The 15,099-nt window shown below is 54.6% G+C and overlaps 1 protein-coding gene across 1 annotated transcript in view; it reads left to right on the plus strand.

Moving 5' to 3' along the window:
* Nucleotides 1-7,002: 7,002 nt before the first annotated feature.
* Nucleotides 7,003-15,099, plus strand: part of NOL6 (nucleolar protein 6) — a 38,763-nt gene continuing 30,666 nt past the window's right edge. Inside the window, exons 1-12 of the mRNA XM_067316460.1 lie at nucleotides 7,003-7,356; nucleotides 7,978-8,094; nucleotides 8,384-8,563; nucleotides 9,200-9,368; nucleotides 10,163-10,297; nucleotides 10,442-10,605; nucleotides 11,055-11,175; nucleotides 12,048-12,106; nucleotides 12,300-12,401; nucleotides 13,372-13,487; nucleotides 13,932-14,109; nucleotides 14,534-14,656. Of these exons, the coding sequence (XP_067172561.1) occupies nucleotides 7,003-7,356; nucleotides 7,978-8,094; nucleotides 8,384-8,563; nucleotides 9,200-9,368; nucleotides 10,163-10,297; nucleotides 10,442-10,605; nucleotides 11,055-11,175; nucleotides 12,048-12,106; nucleotides 12,300-12,401; nucleotides 13,372-13,487; nucleotides 13,932-14,109; nucleotides 14,534-14,656 (1,818 nt within the window). The remainder of the gene's footprint in view (nucleotides 7,357-7,977; nucleotides 8,095-8,383; nucleotides 8,564-9,199; nucleotides 9,369-10,162; nucleotides 10,298-10,441; nucleotides 10,606-11,054; nucleotides 11,176-12,047; nucleotides 12,107-12,299; nucleotides 12,402-13,371; nucleotides 13,488-13,931; nucleotides 14,110-14,533; nucleotides 14,657-15,099) is intronic.

Raw genomic sequence — 15,099 nt, forward strand, 5'->3', positions numbered from 1 at the left:
CCTGGTCTCCGCAGCTGTGCTGGCACCTCTGAGGGGATGTTGTGTTGGTGGGGTGACAGGCACAAGCACCCAGGGGTGAGGTCTGGCAAGTTCCTGAAGCCCCCGTATAGTGAAACCATGGCTTTAGGTTAATGAAGCTCTGTTAATTGGCTGGCTTGGAGGACAGGGTAATTAGCCCCTGAAAAGCGGAGTGCTCTTAGCAGGATGCAACCATGGGCTTTGCAGCACAGAGAGGGGAAAGGGTCTTGAGCACCAGCCAGGAGTGGTCAGAAGGAAACAAAATGATGGGATGCAAAAGCAATGACCCCCGTGAGACCCCAAATCTTTCGTATCAGACTAAGTTATGAAGTGTAGCTCCCAGGCTTGTGTTCTGCAAGTATTTTGTAGATCTGGGGAGCAGGAGTGAGAAGCCAGGGCTGGAGATATTATTTTGTAGAAGGTGTTTCTGTCACTGTCTGGCTGAGTGGGGTTGTGTGGCAGGAGGCTGTGTGCACCTGTGTAGTTTCTACGTGAGAGCTTGTTGCTTGGAGCAATGGGATCTGGGTCCCGGTGGCTGAGAAGAGGTGTGCATGGTGGTTGTGGTTGTTGCCCTGGGACGGACCGTGGGGCTGGTTGTCTGTGGACATTTGTGTCGCTTTCTGGGATTTGGGGTTGATTGTGTAGGACACAGCATCAGGTATTTGGGTAGCTTGGCCAAAGATGGGATCAATGTGACAGTACCCCGGGGGCTGTGGGTCATGGCTTCTTTAGTGTGATTTAAATGTTTTTTATGGAAATATTTGTGTGGTTTGGGGGAATTTTGTCATTCATAAGATGTGATTGTTGTATATTGACTACAGTGTCTGCATAGTTGATGTTGATGCAGGATTTCCCCAGGGGCGGTTCGATGGAGGGGCAGACGGCACGACAGTAAGGAGGGATGCTGGTTCTCCATCTGTCTGTGCATCTCAGTACAGCACGAGCTCAAGGATGTCATGCCAGGCGGTTCAAGATGTTGGCGCACTGAGTTTGGAGATACTGTGAGGATGAAGTGGATGAGTTTGCTGAGAGACGTAATCCGGAAATCCAAGCGTTGGTCCTGTCCAAAGCTTTCGCGTGAAGGACTGTGCATGAATGGGGTGGTCACACCCATGGCAGCAAAGATGACACTGATAGGGAAAATAGCTTATACTGCGTAACTTGTGGGGAGGATGTCATGATCCAGACTTACATTTCAAGTGGCAGATGGATTGGGAATGGTTTCTGTGAGTCCTGGTAAGTCTTTACTGAAGGTACCATGGTTGGAGAGGAAGGGTCTGGCAGGATTCCCCTGTCTGCAGATTCTGAGGAGCACGTAAAAAGCCTTGGGGCAGGAGAATCGGGACCAGTAACGACGTTAGGGAAAAGGGGTCTCCCTTGTGCACCCTATAAGTCACTAGAGTGAGGTGATTGAGTGAGAGCACCAGAAGTCATCTGTGCAACTGAGGATTTTCATTGCTTCTCCCAGATCAGTCAGTGGTGGCCTGACCTTGGACCTGTCCAGCATTTCCTTCTGAGGGAAAGAAATAGGAGGCCATGGCAGCTGTGCTTATTGCAGCATTGACTCTTTCCCTGAGAAGAGCCCAGACGATGGTCTGCAGTGGGACCGCACTCGCAAAAGGGGCTTTGGGGGATGTCGTTTTGTCTGGGAGCTCCCCATCAGTGAGAAACCATCTAGGAATGGCTTCACCTCAGCTGTAAAAACACATTCTTTGAGGTGGAGTCAGAGATGGGATTCCTCTAATTCCCCAGAGGTTTCTGTGCGGTCAGACTGCTTCTCCAGGCAGAAACGCAAGCCTTGCGGAGGGCAGGCTGGGGATGCCTGGGCGAGGTGTAATGGTGGATGGCTGAGTGACGTCTTTGGGAGGGCCAAACACGGGGTGTGGAATAGTATAAAATATTTTTTTATTAGTAGTATTAGTCTTTTAGGACAGCGTGTAATTAATGACTTGGTGGGTGCTGAAGCACTTTATTAAATGACTGATTACAGGAAACACATCATTTGTCCTCTCCCGCGCCTGCCTGTCCTCCTGGTCACCACGGGGCTGGTGGGAGCCGGGGCGAAGGACGGCCCGGGGCAGGCCTGGGCAGAGCTGGCATCTGCCTGCCCCGGCTGGGCGAGTACACACGTGCCCATATGGGGCTGTGCGTGTACGTGTGTATGTGTGCACTTGAATGTACACCTGTGTATGTGTGTATGTTTGTGTGTGTGTGTGTATGTGTGCACATGGGTGTGTATATGTATATGTTCATGTGCACGTGTATGTGTGTGTATGTGTGTGTATAGGTATGTGCATATGTGTGTATAGGTATGTGTTTGTGTGTGCGTTTGTGTGGATGTGTGCATGCCTGCACGCATGTACGTTTTTGCATGTGCATATGTGTGTATGTATATATGTGCATGTGTATATATGTATACGTATGTGTATGTGTGTATGGGTATACGTGTGTGTGTGTATGTGTGTGCGTGTGTATATATGTATGCCTGTGTCCGTGTATGTATGTATGTGCATGTGTGTGTGGATACGTGTGTGTGCATGTGTTTATCCATGTGCATGTGTGTGTATGTGTGTATATATATGTGTATGAGTATGTGTGTATGTGTGCACATGTGTTGATATATGTGTGTGCGTTTCCACGTGTGCGTGTGTGTGTGTACATGCATGTGTAGATGTATACACATGAGTGTGTCTATGTACGCATGCGTGTGCGCATATGTATGTGTGTATGTGCATGCGCATGCGTGGATATACGTGTGCAGACATGTGCGCATGTATGTGTGTGTGTGCATGTGCCACCTCCTGGAGGCCGCACATGTCACTGGCGGTGCCGTGGGAGTGCTGTGGGTGAGCAGCAGCGGCGGCGCCGGAGGCTGCTGCCTTTGCGCAGCCCGCGCCGGACTGGCCCTGAGCCGCCCGCTGCTCCCGTCCCGGGGCTGTTCGGGGAACGAGGCAAAACGCTGACGGGGCCCACCTAGCCCCAAACTAGTTTTACCGGCCTTTCTAAAAATCCTGAGCAAGGCTGTAATTACACTCATGCAACTCAGTGGGGAGCCTGGCATTGCACGCGTGCCCGCGAGGTGCCCGGCAGGGAACCGCGTTTCGGGAAGCACCGTGGTGCAGCAGGGACGGGGAGAGACAACCCCGGGGACCGGGCAGAGGAGCTCAGCCGGCACCTGGGCATGGCCTGTTTGGGATGTGGGAGGGAAGACTGGCCGGGATTTAACCGTCTACGCTAACTGGAAGTCATTTTTTTCAGGTGATCTTGGCATCCAAGGCAGCACGGGGAGAAGGTGGTTTCCTTGGAAAGCGGGAGCCATCCCCTCTGCGGCAGCCCGGTCCTGGCGCTCCTGTGCCTTGCCAATGCGAGGCCCTGAGCAACCTCGTTGAGCGACGTCCGAGCACTGAGACGAGTCCCCAGCGAGGCTTCGCTCCCGCCACCGCAGCACCGCCAGCTCTGCAGGCGGGGAAACTGAGGCACGGGGCACTGCCCACCGTTAGTGACACCGCAGAGCTGCCCAAGCAGCCAAAAGCAGCCGGAAGGAGATCCGAAACTCTCAATTTTGTCAGAGAGCGAGTGGTAGGAAACTGCTCCGCCGGTATTCAAAAAAGCTGCCTGTCAAAATATGCTGAGCTGAAATGTCCCACGCCACCTCTGTGCCCGGCTCGGCTGCCCTGCCGTCCTTGGACCGATCTTTCGCCCTTTCTGTTCCTCTTTTTCCCCTCTTAGCCTTTATCCTCGATGCAGTTTGGGGATGGGACAGGCGGCAATGGGCTTACCACAGCCTGCCCCGACAGCTCAAAGTCTGTGGGACGAGTTGGCCGTGTGCCACGTTCAGGGATAGCCTGGGGACCGAGGGTTAAATTCAGCACCGCGTGTTCAGCGTAAAGGGAAACACCACCCGTGTCCGAAGGAGGTTTGCACAGCAACAGGGGCAGAGACCACAGCCTGGGTTTAGCAACGAGGGCCCAGGTCCACAGACGGCTTTAGCAGCCTAAATCCCACTGAAAATCGGCCCCAGGACCCAGCCATGCAGTGGGCAGTTAAATGTTCATTTGTGCTTCACGGTGTCAGGGATCTCCGGGAAGCGAGGCACTGCGGAGCTGCTGCGAGTGGTACTTCTGTGCACCAGCCTCCATTGCACTCAGCGTCCGGGAGAAAATGTGCTGCGAATCTTCCTGCCTGTGGTTTCTCTTACTCCCTCCTTCTCCTCTTTTCTTCCTTTTCATGAGCTTGCCTCTCTTCTCCTTGCTCCACTTGCTGGATGGAACTATGTTAGACAGCCAATATTAACACTGAGGTCTCTCTAAAGTCAATACCGTCACCGGATGAAGAGGGGCTGGGAAATTCACCCATTTCATTCATGGTTTCAGGCTTGTCAGCAGACTCAGGCAGACGTTATATGAACATACGCTCATTCATATACAGGAATCAGTGCTCGTGTGAATTGTATGTAAAAAATGACATATATTAAGCACGCCATATGATTATGAACAAGCCTGATTTGGTCTAGGTGTCCTATGTTAGACATATAGCTCAGCCCAACTCACTTGTTCTCTGAACTCTTACATTTATTTTCAGTACAGCAGTGGTAGATAGTTGGTCTTTCACCCTCTATCATGAAATGCCTACACACTTGCTCGTTAAGATATCCTACTTAAAGCATTCTTACAATTCAGGATAAAACCTTAACTGATGGTTGCAGGTCTTCAGGGAGAAGAATTTGGATCTGACCTGAAGATGATAAACTCCAGGCTGGGATTGCCACCCCCAGAACAGAGTCATCCTAAAGAAGGATGGTGCCACTGGAGTTGCAACATGCCTATTTTGCAGCGATGCAAGGCAAGGCACAGAGAAATGAATTAAACTGTCTGAGGTTGTCAAACACCAGCTGAAGGGCTGGAAACAGAACTAAAATGATCTGAGTTTTAAATCTGTGACCTTTCATTAGGGGACACACATAAGATGGGCTTTTAAATACCCCGACAACCTTAATCTGGTTCGGTCTGGGGTTTGGAATTGTTTCTATAAAGGCACCGCTTTTTAGGGACTATTTCTCCCGCTCCAGTAATCCGCATGTGAGCTGCAGCCAGCTGAACCCAGCTCACGTTGCCTCTTCCAGCCCCGGTGGGAGTTTGCCAAGTCAAGGCAGGCTGCTGCAGTTTTTGCCTTATGCTCTCTACAGGTTGTGTACGGGATGTCCACACCAATTAATCACGAAACACCAGACTCCGGCCCTGCAGAGTGCAGACAGGTCGTGTTACCCAGGATCAAACTGGCAGTGCTGCCTATGGCCCAGTTAGTTTGGTAAATCTATTTTCTAAGCATGGGAAATAATTCCGTGTTGTCACTGTATTTTAAAACCTTCAGGTGTATTTTCTAGAATAACCCAGGTTGTTCAAAACTCGCACCAGAAAACGTATGCCGCTCCGGTGCTGAAGCAGCTGATCCCTCACTTGTCGGTACAACTTCCCCATGGAGCAGGGCAGTGCTATTAACCCCACATCACAGAGGGAGCGTTCGCAGCGGGAGAGGCAAAATGATCTTCCTGCTGTCGTACGTGGCAGAGCAGCGAAGAAAACCCCAGCCACAGGCCACCTGCGCGGCCCTTTGGCGTAAATCTTGATGTGGTTTTGAACGGAGTTGCTCAGGTTAAAGTGTTACAGTGGCTTCTGCTCCAGATTACTGGAAAGGATCAGTTTTCCAGACCCAGTTCAGCTGTTTCCTAGAATAATGTGTATTGTGCAAACTGCAGCTCATTTTGCTAGATGTTTATTTACATCCGACATCTGGCGACTTTGGCACCATCTTCTCTAAGCCCAGCTGACGGCCTTGTTATCCACCTAACACCTAGACCCAAACAGCCCCAAATTTTCCCATTGATCATAGCAAGAAGTCATACTGGATTGAAAATCTGAGTCGGGTATGTTTATTAAACCCTGATCATTTTCCCCTGAAGATCCAACACCCTCCTGCCCCGTTATTTTAAGGTCCCTTTTGATTCTTGCGAACATGATGCAAAATATTTCGTGCTGCTTGCATCAGGCTCTCCCAGAGGAAACGCGGATACATCCAGGACAAGTGGCTAAGATCAGCCCCAAGCGGAGAGGGGCTGGCAACCCGGGGAAGCCGGTCTGCGGGGCCAATGTGTGGCCGGGCCAGGAGCATTAAACCGAACCACACTGGGCTCCCTCCGGCACTGCGTTTTGGGGGCGGGAGTGTCAGTTTGTTAAATTCAGGGGTGAAAGGTTACTAATTTGGGTTACTCCCCTTTTGCCCCAGGACTGTGGGATACTGGGGCTGGGGGGACACCGGGAGGCTCAGGGGCACTGGTGCTGGGGGGGCACTGGGGTTGGGGGATACTGGGGTTTGGGGGATACTGGGGCTGGGGAGACACTGGGGCTCAGGGGTGCTGGGGCTGGGGAACACTGGGGCTGGGGGATACTGGGGCTCAGGGGCACTGGGGTTTGGGGGATACTGGGGCTGGGGGGTACTGGGGCTGGGGGGGCACTGGGGCCAGGGGGGCACTGGGGCCGGGGGGGCACCGGGGCTGGGGGGTACTTGGGGTTCGGGGGATACTGGCGTTGGGAGGCACTGGGGCTGGGGAAACACTGGGGCTGGGGGACCTTGGGACACTGGGCCTATGCGGCGGTGACATCCCCCCCACACCAGGATGGGGGTCATCCCACATCGGTGGGGAGAGCGTCGCTGCCGTAAATCACCCTCAAGCGCTGCAACCCCCTGTTGCTTTCCGGCACGGCGTGCCGCAAAGCGAGGCAGCAAGCCTCTCTCCTCTCTCAAGCAAGCTTGGCTGGGCGGGGGCGGCCCGGCAGGCGGCCCGGGGAGGCGGGGCGGAGCCCGCGCGACCAATGGAGACGGAGCCTTGGCGGGCGCGGCCAATGGGGAGCGGCGCGCTGCGGCCAGCAGGGTTGGCGGCGCCCCACGCGGCGCGGGACCGCCCACGTGTGCGCGGCGGTGGCGACCATGGCGGTGAGGCGGCGGCGGCGGCGGCAGCGGGGACCGGACGGGGGGGGCGGCACCGACGGCGCGGCAGGGCCCGGTCCCCTCCCCGCGCCGGGCTGCAGCCAACGTGGTGTCTGTGCCACGCAGGGGCCGGAGGGAGCCGAGGCGGCGGCGGCGGTGGCGGCGGCTGCCGGGGGGCAGCGCAGCGCGGGCAGCCCGGGCCGGGGCCGGGGCAGGAAGCGGCCTCCCGCCGCCGGGCTCCTGCAGCCGGTGAAGCTGAGCCGCGCCGAGCTCTACAAGCCGCCGACGAGCGAGGAGCTGCAGCAGCTCAAGGAGACCGAGGACCTCTTCCACTCCAGCCTCCTCCGCCTGCAGGTCGGCCGGGCCCCGGGGCTGCGCAGCGCCGTGGAGGGACAGCGCCGGGCTCCTCTCTTTTGCCGGGAGCCGGTTCTGGGCGGGACGGGAGGGTTTTGGCTATGTCCTGTGAACACAAGCAGCCCTTGTTAGGTGGGAGGTCAGGCCGGTGGGTAAATAGCTCCTGGTGATTGTAACGCTTGTGATTTTGAGGAGCGGCTTTGATCTCCTGCCTATTTGCTGCTTTTGGTAGCAAGATCTCTTGGGCCCGGTTGCTGATGGGAACCCTGCAAGGTGTTTTCCTGTGGCTGGTGCCCTGTCATTTGAAAAACCTTTCTGAGGGCAAGACCTGCGTGAATCCTGCCAGTTTTACACTGGCTGGGCCTCAGACAGGAGCTGGTAAGATGGATTTTGTTCCCGGTTCAGTGCTCCTTGTGAGAGGAGCAGCTGTGTTATGCCTCTGCCCATGGGCCAGCTGGACTCTCAGCTCTGAGCAGAGCTTGTGGAGAGGCTCAGGTCTTGCCCAGCTCACCTCCTGGCCTCTTCGCCAGGCTCATGCTTGGTGCTGGGGGGCAAGGTAAAGGGCAGGAGTGGTTTCCAACATTGCAGCTGCCTTTCACAGTCTGCACCTTCTCTCTGCAGATTGAAGAGCTTCTGAAAGAGGTGACGTTGAAGGAGACAAAGAAGAAGAGGATTGATGCCTTCCTCCATGAAATTAATAGCCTATTGAGCTCCATCCCAGAGACCTCAGAAACTGATGTATGTCCCAGAAGGGTGCAGGAGGCGGCAAGGCCTCTGTAAGGAGCAGGCTCTGCTGATGACAAGCTGTTTCTGTGCAGGCTGAAGTCCCTGTGGAATATCTCCCTTAGGGACTGAAAAAATAATAGCTTGATTTGAGTTGGTGGGGGAGAGGGATGCTCCATCTCTAACTCCTTGGTCCAGGCTCCTGCCAGCTCAAAGGAGCGTTATGTGGGAAGAGGGCTCTTGGTCTCTGCATGGCTGCTGTTGATGGCACTAAGAGCTTTTCATGTGTCCTGTCTGTTCCCAGCTCACCGACCAGGCCTGGCTCCCCAAGGGCGTGAAGGTCCCCTTCCTGCAGGTGCCGTTCAGTGTGAAGGGGAGATTTCGGTTCCTGCCCCCAGCCGAGCTGAAGGTGGTGGGCAGCTACCTGCTGGGCACCTGCATTAAGCCAGAGATCAATGTGGATGTGGCTGTGACCATGCCGCGGGTAAGTGTAGCCCTGTCTGCTCCTGAGTAGCCTGGGGCCTGGCCGAGCCCCGTCCCCTGCTGTCCTCTGTGCCTCCTGTCCTGTTCACTTGATTCCTGAGTGAGGCTGCAGCATCTGATGCACAGCGTGGCAGCCCCTACAAGGAGCTGGGGAGCGCAGTCTCCCCGCTTGCTAGATCAGAGCTTTCTGCTGCTTCGATTTCAGTTCCTTGCAAGGGTCTTCATTCTCTTTGGGCTGAACATTTTCCACATTGCCAGGGATGCCAGGATGCCACCTGACTTCATATCCCATTGCACGATCTACCCCTGCTCCCAAGCCTGTGTTGAAGGGTGGGTGATGTTCATAGGCTGTTATCCCTGCAGAGCTCCCTTCTCCTGCTGTCCAGACTTTCTCTGCCCCATGGATAGTGGGGTCTGAGATGAGTGAAGACCTGTTCGGCTGAATAGCTCTGTGTCCAGTGATTGTAGTGCCTGATGAGCGCTTTGGGCTGGCTTGTCACTCCTTGGGGCTGTCCTCCTGGGAGTAGCTGCATGTCTGAAATAGGGATGTTTGTGAGGCCGGGGAGAGCTGAAGGTGGTGCAGTGCCTCAGGCTGAAACTGGCCTCTGCAAGAGCTCCACCTTTCCCTTCTGCCCAGGAAATCTTCCAGGACAAAGACAACCTGAACCAGCGCTACCACCGGAAGAGAGCTCTGTACCTTGCTTACATCGCCCATCACTTCTCCAAGGAGAAGCTCTTTGGCAGTGTGACATTTGCCTACATGAACAGCAACCATCTCAAGCCCATCCTGCTCTTGAGGCCGCAAGGTAGCACCTGAGCCTTGCTCTGGTAGGGGGCTGTGAGCCAGTGCTAGCATTTTCTGTCTTAGCTGGAGAGTGGGGGGTCTCATAGTGTGTAACAGGTGCTTTGGAGAGGGAACCAGGTCAGTTTGGAGCTGTTGTTGCAATTGGTGATAAATTTTGAAGCTTTGATGCTTCCATTTCTCCTGTTCCTCCAATCCTCATGGTCCTTCTCCTTACTTTGGCTCCTCATCCCCTTCTGCAGCTCTGCTGGGCTCCCCATCCTTGCTGGCTGGTATGGCTTATGCGTATTTCAGGGAGTAAAGCAGACCCTACAAAAACGCTGTCTAGCACTGCCCCTTCTCCCTGTTCTCCATGTCCCTGCTGTCTTCTTGCCTTCCCAAGGCAGCTGTGCAGAGTCTGGCTCTTCCCTGAAACAATACGGGACATGTGAATTGCTGAGTGCTGCTTGTTGTTTCCACAGACCTGAGGCGATGGCAGGTTTGGGTCCAAGATAGGCAGTGGGGTGGCTGAGGTGAGGATGCATGGGAGGGTGCAGGATGAGGGTGCTGGGGCGCACCTTGCTGGCTGGCGGGGAGGGAAGAAGACAGGACTGGGGACGGGAGCAGTGTGAACTCTGTCTTATCAGTTCTGAGATGTGGTTGCTCTCTGCTCTGAGATGATTTCTACCACTGCTGAGCTAAGCTGGGAAGGAGCTTTTCCCTTTTTCTGAGATGGGGATGCTTCCTGTCTTCTCAGGTAGTCATAGTCTGGGTCTTTGACATCTCTTCCTCCTGTACTTCTATCCCTGGTGCTTACAGGCAAAGATGAGAAGCTGGTCACCGTTCGACTCCATGCCTGTCCTGCCCTGGGTTTTTTCAAGCCAAGCCGCTTCTATCCCAGCAAGAACAATGTTCGGACAGCCTGGTTCATGGAGCAGAGCACCTCCAAAGAAGGTAGGACCTGGGGCTGGGGGAACACGAGGCTGTGTGGCTCTGCTGAAGCCTGCTCCCGGTGCAGGGAGCTGGGTTTGCTGAGGCCGTTTTTTGTGGATGGGAGGTTTGTGGTGGGGTCCAACATGCTGTCATATCCCCACCCAGGAGCCCTGGAACCCCCAACCCCTCACTACAACAACTCCATCCTCTGTGACACGGTGCTGCTGTCCCACCTGCATTTCTTGTCCAATGTGGCCACTGACTTCCCAGGCATGAAGGATGGGCTGGCCCTTCTCAAAGTCTGGCTGCACCAGCGGCAGCTCAGCAAGGTATGCTCTGTGCTGGGGGATGAGGCCGACTCTGCTCACGTGGCTAATCTGGCCTTGGCCTGTTCACTTCCCTCCTTATGGGTGGGAAGGTGACGGTTTGGCTCTTGTGGGTTGTGTGGTTGGCTTGGGGCTCAGATATGAGCTGAGTTAGGTTTCAAGGAGCTCCATCTTGCCCTGTGGACTGCGATGGGTCTGTGTGAACTGCATGCTTGCGCTTCTTTGAGATTCTAGGAGTGAAGAAGTGTTTTGGGGAACTCATCTGTTTCCCAAAGGACCATGGGTCCTCCTTCTTGTGTAAGGCCTTGCCTCTACCTCTTCCTGGCTGGGCTGAGGCTTTGGGGCTGCACTGCTGGTGATGACAGTGGCTGGGAGCAGCCGTGTGGGGTGAGCACTGGGGCTTGCAGTGCCTTGCCGAGCTCTCCCTGACTCAACTGTCTCTGTTTTTGCAGGGCTTAGGCTGTTTCAATGGCTTCTTGGCCTCTATGCTGGTTGCCTATCTGCTTACAAAACGCAAGATCGTTAAGATGATGAGTGGGTACCAGGTGCTGAGGAATGTTCTGCAGTTCCTGGGTGAGTTTCCAGAGGTGTCTCTGGGCAGGGAGAGGCTGGTGTCAGCAGAGTCTCTGCACGAAGCAGGTCCTTAACCTCTGCGTGCTGGGCTCAGCAGGTGGAGAGCTGGAGGACCAGCTGGGGCTGCCCTTGTAGGATCATCTTGTGCAGCTGTGAGCCAGCTGACAAGAGCTATATCCTACCTCCGAGAAGGGAGAGCAAGAAGGTTACCAAGCAGGGTAATTGCCGGGGTAGAAAGGGAAGTTATTTTGGCTGTGTTTCTCTGCTGGTGTCAGGAATGGGCCCAGCTGTCCTGGGTAGAGTATTCCTCCCTGGTGAGAGATGAAGCCTCTGTGCTTCCTGAGTATCAAAACAAAAACCTGTTGCAATACTATGAAATGTATTCAGAAGGGCTGTAGGGGAAGCTGGGACCCCTTCCCTCCCCTGCCAGCCCTACTCGCTTCCTGCTGATTGGCTCTTTCCAACAGGTGGCAGTGGGTAAAGCCTGTTCCTGGGGTTCATTCAGTGCCAGAGTCTCTGGTGCCTAGGGGTGCTGGACCACTGCCTTCTTCCCCATCCCTCAGTATGGGACACATGGGCTCAGCTCCTGGCCAGAATGGGGTGGGGGAAAGGGAATCATGGCTTTTGTCCCCCTGACGGTGGTGTGGAAGGGCCCTGTGGGTGGGAAAGGGCAGGAGGGGATGAGAGCAGGGGTGGATGGAGTGACTTGGTGACGAACGGGTAGGCCACAGCGTGGGGTAGAGGCCAGCATCATGTTTTAGCACCGTTTAGAGTTGTCAGACTGCAATGGTACTGACATGTGGATGTACCGCCCTCACCAATGGGGGAGATGTGGATGACAGCATGACTTGTTCCTTCCTCTCTGTCCACAGCCACCACAGACCTGAGCATGACAGGGATCAGCCTAGCAAAGGATACGGACTCCTCCCTCGTAAGCAACCTTCCAGGGAGGGCTTGTGCCCATGTTTGACTGCCAGCTGTGCTGCTGGCGCTGTGGGGCTGCCTGGGCAGGGATGTATCCAGCGGCCTGGTCACTGTTTTAGGGACTTGGGGTGGAGGTGCGGTTGTGGTGTCTTAATGTCTGTGCTGCACTGTGGCACTAAGGACTGTGTTTGCTCTTCCAGCCTTCCCTGGCTGACTTTCACCAGGCTTTTGAAGTGGTTTTTGTGGATCCCTCTGGGCTGGTGAACCTCTGCGCCGATATGACTGCCAGCAAATACCACCAGGTACCGGCAGATTATGAGGACATCCTAAGATGCTGTTTTAGGGTCCAGGACCAAAGAGGAGTACTCTCCTTTCCTGTACCCACTGCCAATATGAGGCTCTTCTGCTCACAAACTGATGGTTTCTGTTAAAGAGTTGCTGAGCCCCATGGCCTGGGACAGCTGTGTGTCTATGGTGTGGTTGATGCAGTCCTGCCCTGTTGGCTGGCTTCTGAAGCTGACTTTGCAGAGGTTACACACTAACCTTCTGTCACATGCACTGATTTCCTGGGACAAAGGAAATGTCCTTGTGGATTTTTTTTTTTCTTAAACCTTATTCAGTTCCTGTGTTGTTAATAGAAAGCCTCATGCCAGAAAACAGCCTCCTCAGCCATATGACAGCACCCTGAGGGGACAGCGGGGCTGCAGGGGCAGGAGGGGAGGGAAGGTGATGGGATGAACTACTGCCTAATTTGCTTCCATCACTCAAGTGAGCTGAGGCAGGCGGAGGGTGCTTAGACATCTCGGAGAAGGATGTTGGACATGGGGAGGCAGTTCAGTGCTGCTTTTTTAAGCCTTTAACAAACACCCCCAGTTCCGAAGCTTAGAAGGGGATATTAAGACTTGGATTTAGTGCCACCTTACCTTTCCTGCTTGTATGATGGAGGGAAACTGTTTTCTGCTGTCTGGGCATGTCTGGGTGAAGCCAAACAGCTGTTTAACAGAAATGACTGTTTTGGAGCAGAAAAAACCTACACTGATTGCAGGAATGCCAAGAAGGGTCTAGAGGGGCCACATAGCTGGCAGCAAGCACTGTTGGTCACTCGGCTCCATGCCGAGGATGGAAGCTGTCTGGGATTGGTGTCTGCTGGTGACCACGGAGCTGGGGTGGCCATGGTTGACTGGAGACTGTTGGTGACTGCTGCTGGAAGGATTTGCTTTCCACCCCTTCCCTCCCATTCATGCCTTTGCTCTGTGTCGTCTCCTTGTTCAGGTCCAATTTGAAGCCAAGCGCTCCATGGAAATTCTGGATGACAGCACCATGGATGGCTTCCAAGTGCTGTTCATGACTGCAAAGCCCATGCTTAGAGCCTTTGACCACATCTTCCAGTGAGTGTCCTTGTGCTGGCGGGGTGATGCTGAACAAATCTGTTCAGAAAGGAATGACTGCTTCTGGTTTCAGACCAGGGTGGATGTGGGACCTGCCTTGTGGGGAATGGCCCCAATAGCGCTATGATAGACACTGGTGCCTCTAACATTCAGCCCTTCCACTTTTATTGCTTGGATATCCTCTCAGGAGGAGGGGGGCTTCTGTCAATGCTTTGGCCTGCGAGGAATGGTGACTGTCCCAAAACTCAGGATTTCCTATGGTACATCCTGAGAGAGCTGGGGATCCTGGCCTCACAGTGATGTAATGCAGTGCTGCTTCTCATAGCCCCAATCCTGGGCCAAGGACCCTCTGTTTCTCACTTCATCCATCCTCCAGCATATTTCTCAGGAGGAATTTGGTGGAGGAGGCAGGAGTGAGTGTGACTGGCTGCTCTCCTTCTCTAGCCTGAAACATGTCTCCAAGCTGCAAAGTGCCTGCAAGAAGATGCAGCTGCTGAATGAGCTGATGGATCGAGGTGGGAACTATGTGGCTGCAGCCCTTCCGTTCATTGTGTCGCTGCTGTCCCGCGGACTGGCTGGGAGAGCACTGCTGGTGGCTCATTCCTTGCCCCAGACTCCTGAGGTAACACAACTGAGCAGGAGCTCTGCTTGACCTTGCGTTCCCTGCTGTGCTTGGGATCTTGGGCATTCCTTGCAGTACTGTTGGGTGCAGGAAGGGGATCTTTGATCACTGCAGGATGGAAGGAGTCTGTCCCCTCTATGGGGGGCACATACAGGATCTGGGGGACTTTGACTAGGGTGCTGGGTGCAGCCAGAAAGACTTGGTTTGGGCAGGAGTCCCTGCCCAGCATTGGGGCGGGGTGAAGACAACTGGCTTTCTCATCAAGGAGACCTATTAAATGAGGACTTCCTTGTCTGTGCCCATCTGGGCACCTGAGAGTATGTCCTGCGTAGCAGGTGGCTTATCTAGTGGTCTGATATCCTGACAGATGCCACTCCTGCAAAGTCATCTCTCCTTGTGTTTCATATTCCCTGTTTCTGTTCAGTGGCCCATTGAAGCTGAGCCCCCAAAACACAAAGACATTGGGCCCCTGGCGTTTGGACTACTGTTTTTCCCAGAGTTTGCTGCCAGTACGTTGGAGAAGGGACCGCAGGCCAATCGTCCTGAGGTAAGGAGAGCCTTCCTTATCCAGGAGAGGATGATGGTGGTTGGGGGAAGTTCGTGCAGCTTGGGAATGCCCATCAGCTTGTCCTGCCATGGTTGATGCTGGGTGCCTGCCATGGATGAACTGCTCAGGGCCAAGGAGCAGCAGCAGTGTGAGCAAGTGGCAGTAAGCAGACTGCTGAGCGGCTGCTGGTATCCTTGAGACATCTTGGTGAGGTGAGGAGGGTTAGAGGAAGGCCTCCAGGAGTGAGGAGGCCTCTTGGTCTGGCAGGGGAGATGGTTGGCCAAGCAGGCATGAATAGGAGGGGAGGGGGATGTGATGGAAGCAGCGGGAGACCCCAAATCCAAGCTCCTCATTGCTCCACCTGAGGAAATTTTGGTGGGGCTGAGCCTGCATTCCTCTCCTGTTAACAGAGCCGGGCAGAAACTGGGCTGGGGAGCTGGACT

Source organism: Apteryx mantelli, chromosome Z (genome assembly GCF_036417845.1).
Source record: "Apteryx mantelli isolate bAptMan1 chromosome Z, bAptMan1.hap1, whole genome shotgun sequence".
Lineage (NCBI taxonomy): Eukaryota > Metazoa > Chordata > Aves > Apterygiformes > Apterygidae > Apteryx > Apteryx mantelli.